This window comes from Cyprinodon variegatus, unplaced genomic scaffold (genome assembly GCF_000732505.1).
Source record: "Cyprinodon variegatus isolate N-32 unplaced genomic scaffold, C_variegatus-1.0 Scaffold445, whole genome shotgun sequence".
NCBI classification, from domain to species: domain Eukaryota; kingdom Metazoa; phylum Chordata; class Actinopteri; order Cyprinodontiformes; family Cyprinodontidae; genus Cyprinodon; species Cyprinodon variegatus.
In genome coordinates this window covers 545,621-547,879 of record NW_015150898.1, presented here as the reverse complement: position 1 = coordinate 547,879, position 2,259 = coordinate 545,621, and the positions used below count along the sequence as shown (strand labels likewise).

At 43.4% G+C, this 2,259-nt stretch overlaps 1 protein-coding gene across 2 annotated transcripts in view; it reads left to right on the top strand.

The window, feature by feature from the left end:
- LOC107093767 (carboxypeptidase Z-like) overlaps positions 1-1,001 on the top strand; it is an 11,628-nt gene extending 10,627 nt beyond the window's left edge. Inside the window, exon 13 of one of the 2 annotated variants that reach the window (XM_015389030.1) lies at positions 287-1,001. In XM_015389030.1, the coding sequence (XP_015244516.1) occupies positions 287-490 (204 nt within the window). In that variant the 3' untranslated portion in view covers positions 491-1,001. The remainder of the gene's footprint in view (positions 1-286) is intronic. The other variant, XM_015389029.1, reaches the window with a different exon arrangement.
- The last annotated feature ends 1,258 nt before the right edge of the window (positions 1,002-2,259 follow it).

Below are 2,259 nucleotides of genomic sequence, written 5' to 3'. Positions count from 1 at the left end.
TGTTTCTTGTGAATTTGGTCTTAAATTTTTATTTCAAATGGCATTAAAAAGTCTTTAAAAAGTCTTGAATTTAACTTGTCTTATGCTGTAGGAACCCTGTAAAAAGACTTAGCCAAAAGATAATGAAAAACATGTAAATCCAACTTAAAAGATGTGCCCTATGGCAGGCCTTTTCCTGTGTACTATTTCACAGAAAAATCCTATTGCTGAAATTCATTTTTAAACTCTAGAGTGAAATTGCTATCTATATTATCACCTCTCCATCTTTCTATTATCACATGTGCAGGTTCCCCTGGAGCCGGATATAGATGATCACCTCTTCCCCTCGGTTGACACCTGGGATCGATTCGACCCCTATAACCATTTTGAGCGATATGGCGAGCCAGTAGTTACTGAGGAGGGAATAGAGCGGCAGGAGAAACCCTGGTGGTGGAGCTACTTCTCCCAGTCTGGCATCTCATCTCCAAACTGGCTGCTGAAAAATGTATAGAATGATTTTGGAAAAGCGGACGTTCACATGCATTCATGTAGCAGTGGCTCTGACACTGACTTTCAAACCTTTCATCCGAGCATTTTGAAAAATATTTTAAGATTTTGGGGCCAATATTATTCTGCTCTCTGGATTTAACTCAGTTTGAACAATAAATAAATAAATGAATAAATAAATAAATAAAAGTAGGGATGGCACAGTATTCATCACAAGTAGAAACGTGCACTTAAAATAAATCAATTTCTAATGATCTACTGTGTAAAATATTCCAGTTTTAAAATTTGAGTTTGATGTGTTGTTTTTGATGTCATACATTAAATACAAAATCTTCCCGTTTTTATTTTTTATTTTTATCTTTTGTAAGCCAAAAGGAAACAGTGGAGCATTCAGTCCGGTCAATATCAAGCACCTGCACTAAATTAAAGCTTTCCATAGAAGGGTTTGTACCATCACTGTGTACACAGTTAAATGGCTTGCTTTGATTCTTGCTTCAGTGTGAAATAAATATGAATATGAAAAAAAATTGGGTTACATTTTCTTTATCCGGTATTTTTTATTTAATTTTTTTACCTTAAGATTCTTTAAATGCCTCCCTTTGTCCAGCAGAGGCTACCACAGAATAAGGCATACCAACTGTTGAAATTTACTATTTTACAAAAAATAAAATGTTAACATTCTATCATGGAAAAAGCTAATTGTTTAAAATGTAAGGTTAAAGATATGTCCCTAAAGATAAGTCCCCAAACTGCAGCTTTATCCTTGAAAGCTCACTTGATATGACTCCATATTTTGTTATAAAGCATCAAAGTAAGATAAGAGAACTAAATAAAGAATTATAAATATATCTTTGTCAGGATTTGGAGTTGGTTTGGACGACCCAAATGCAGAGGCCAGTAGGCAGAGGTGAATTTAATTGGGTTTATTAAGGTTCACAGGAACTGAGGCGGGAATCAAAATCCAACAGAAAATAACAAACGCACCAGAACCAAGGAGACATCAGGGGTAAACCAAAACTAGGAGCCAGGGAGAGACGAGGAAAGCAGACAGACGTTAGACGAGGATCCAGCAAACAGGAACTGAAGGCTTTTAAAGGGGACAGAGACAAAGAGAGGGCTAACGAGGGTGAGGGCAGAACAGAAAACAGAGCAAGGGAAAGGACACAAGAGGGCAGCAGAGGACAACAAATGGAAAACCAAGAAAAACAGGAACTAACAAACCAAGACTCTGACAGTACCCCCCACTTAAGGGCGGATCCCAGACGCCCTAAAATGTCCAGAAACAAAAAACAACCCACCCAGGGTGGGCGGAGGGGGAACCAGGAAGGAAGGCACAAAAACAAAACAGAGTCCGAAAACAAAAAACAACCCACCCAGGGTGGGCGAGGGCAAGGAAAAGTCTCTGGAGGCAGACGAGGAAGAGTCTCTGGAGGCCGGCCGTGGGGCGAAAGGCGTGGCAGACGCTCTGGAGGCCGGCCGCGGGGCCGGAGGCAAGGGCAGAGGCTCTGGAGGCCAGCCACGGGTCCGGAGGCGAGGCAGATGCTCTGGAGACCGGCCGCGGGTCCGGAGGCGAGGCAGATGCTCTGGAGGCCGGCCGCGGGTCCGGAGGCGAGGCAGATGCTCTGAAGGCCGGCCGTGGGTCAGGCGACGAAGGAGGGCCTCTGGAGGAGGCTGGCGACGAAGGAGGGCCACTGGAGGACGACGTCTCCATTGCTGCAGGAACCTCAGAGGAGGACGACATCTCCGTTGCTGCAGGAACCTCGGAGGAGGACG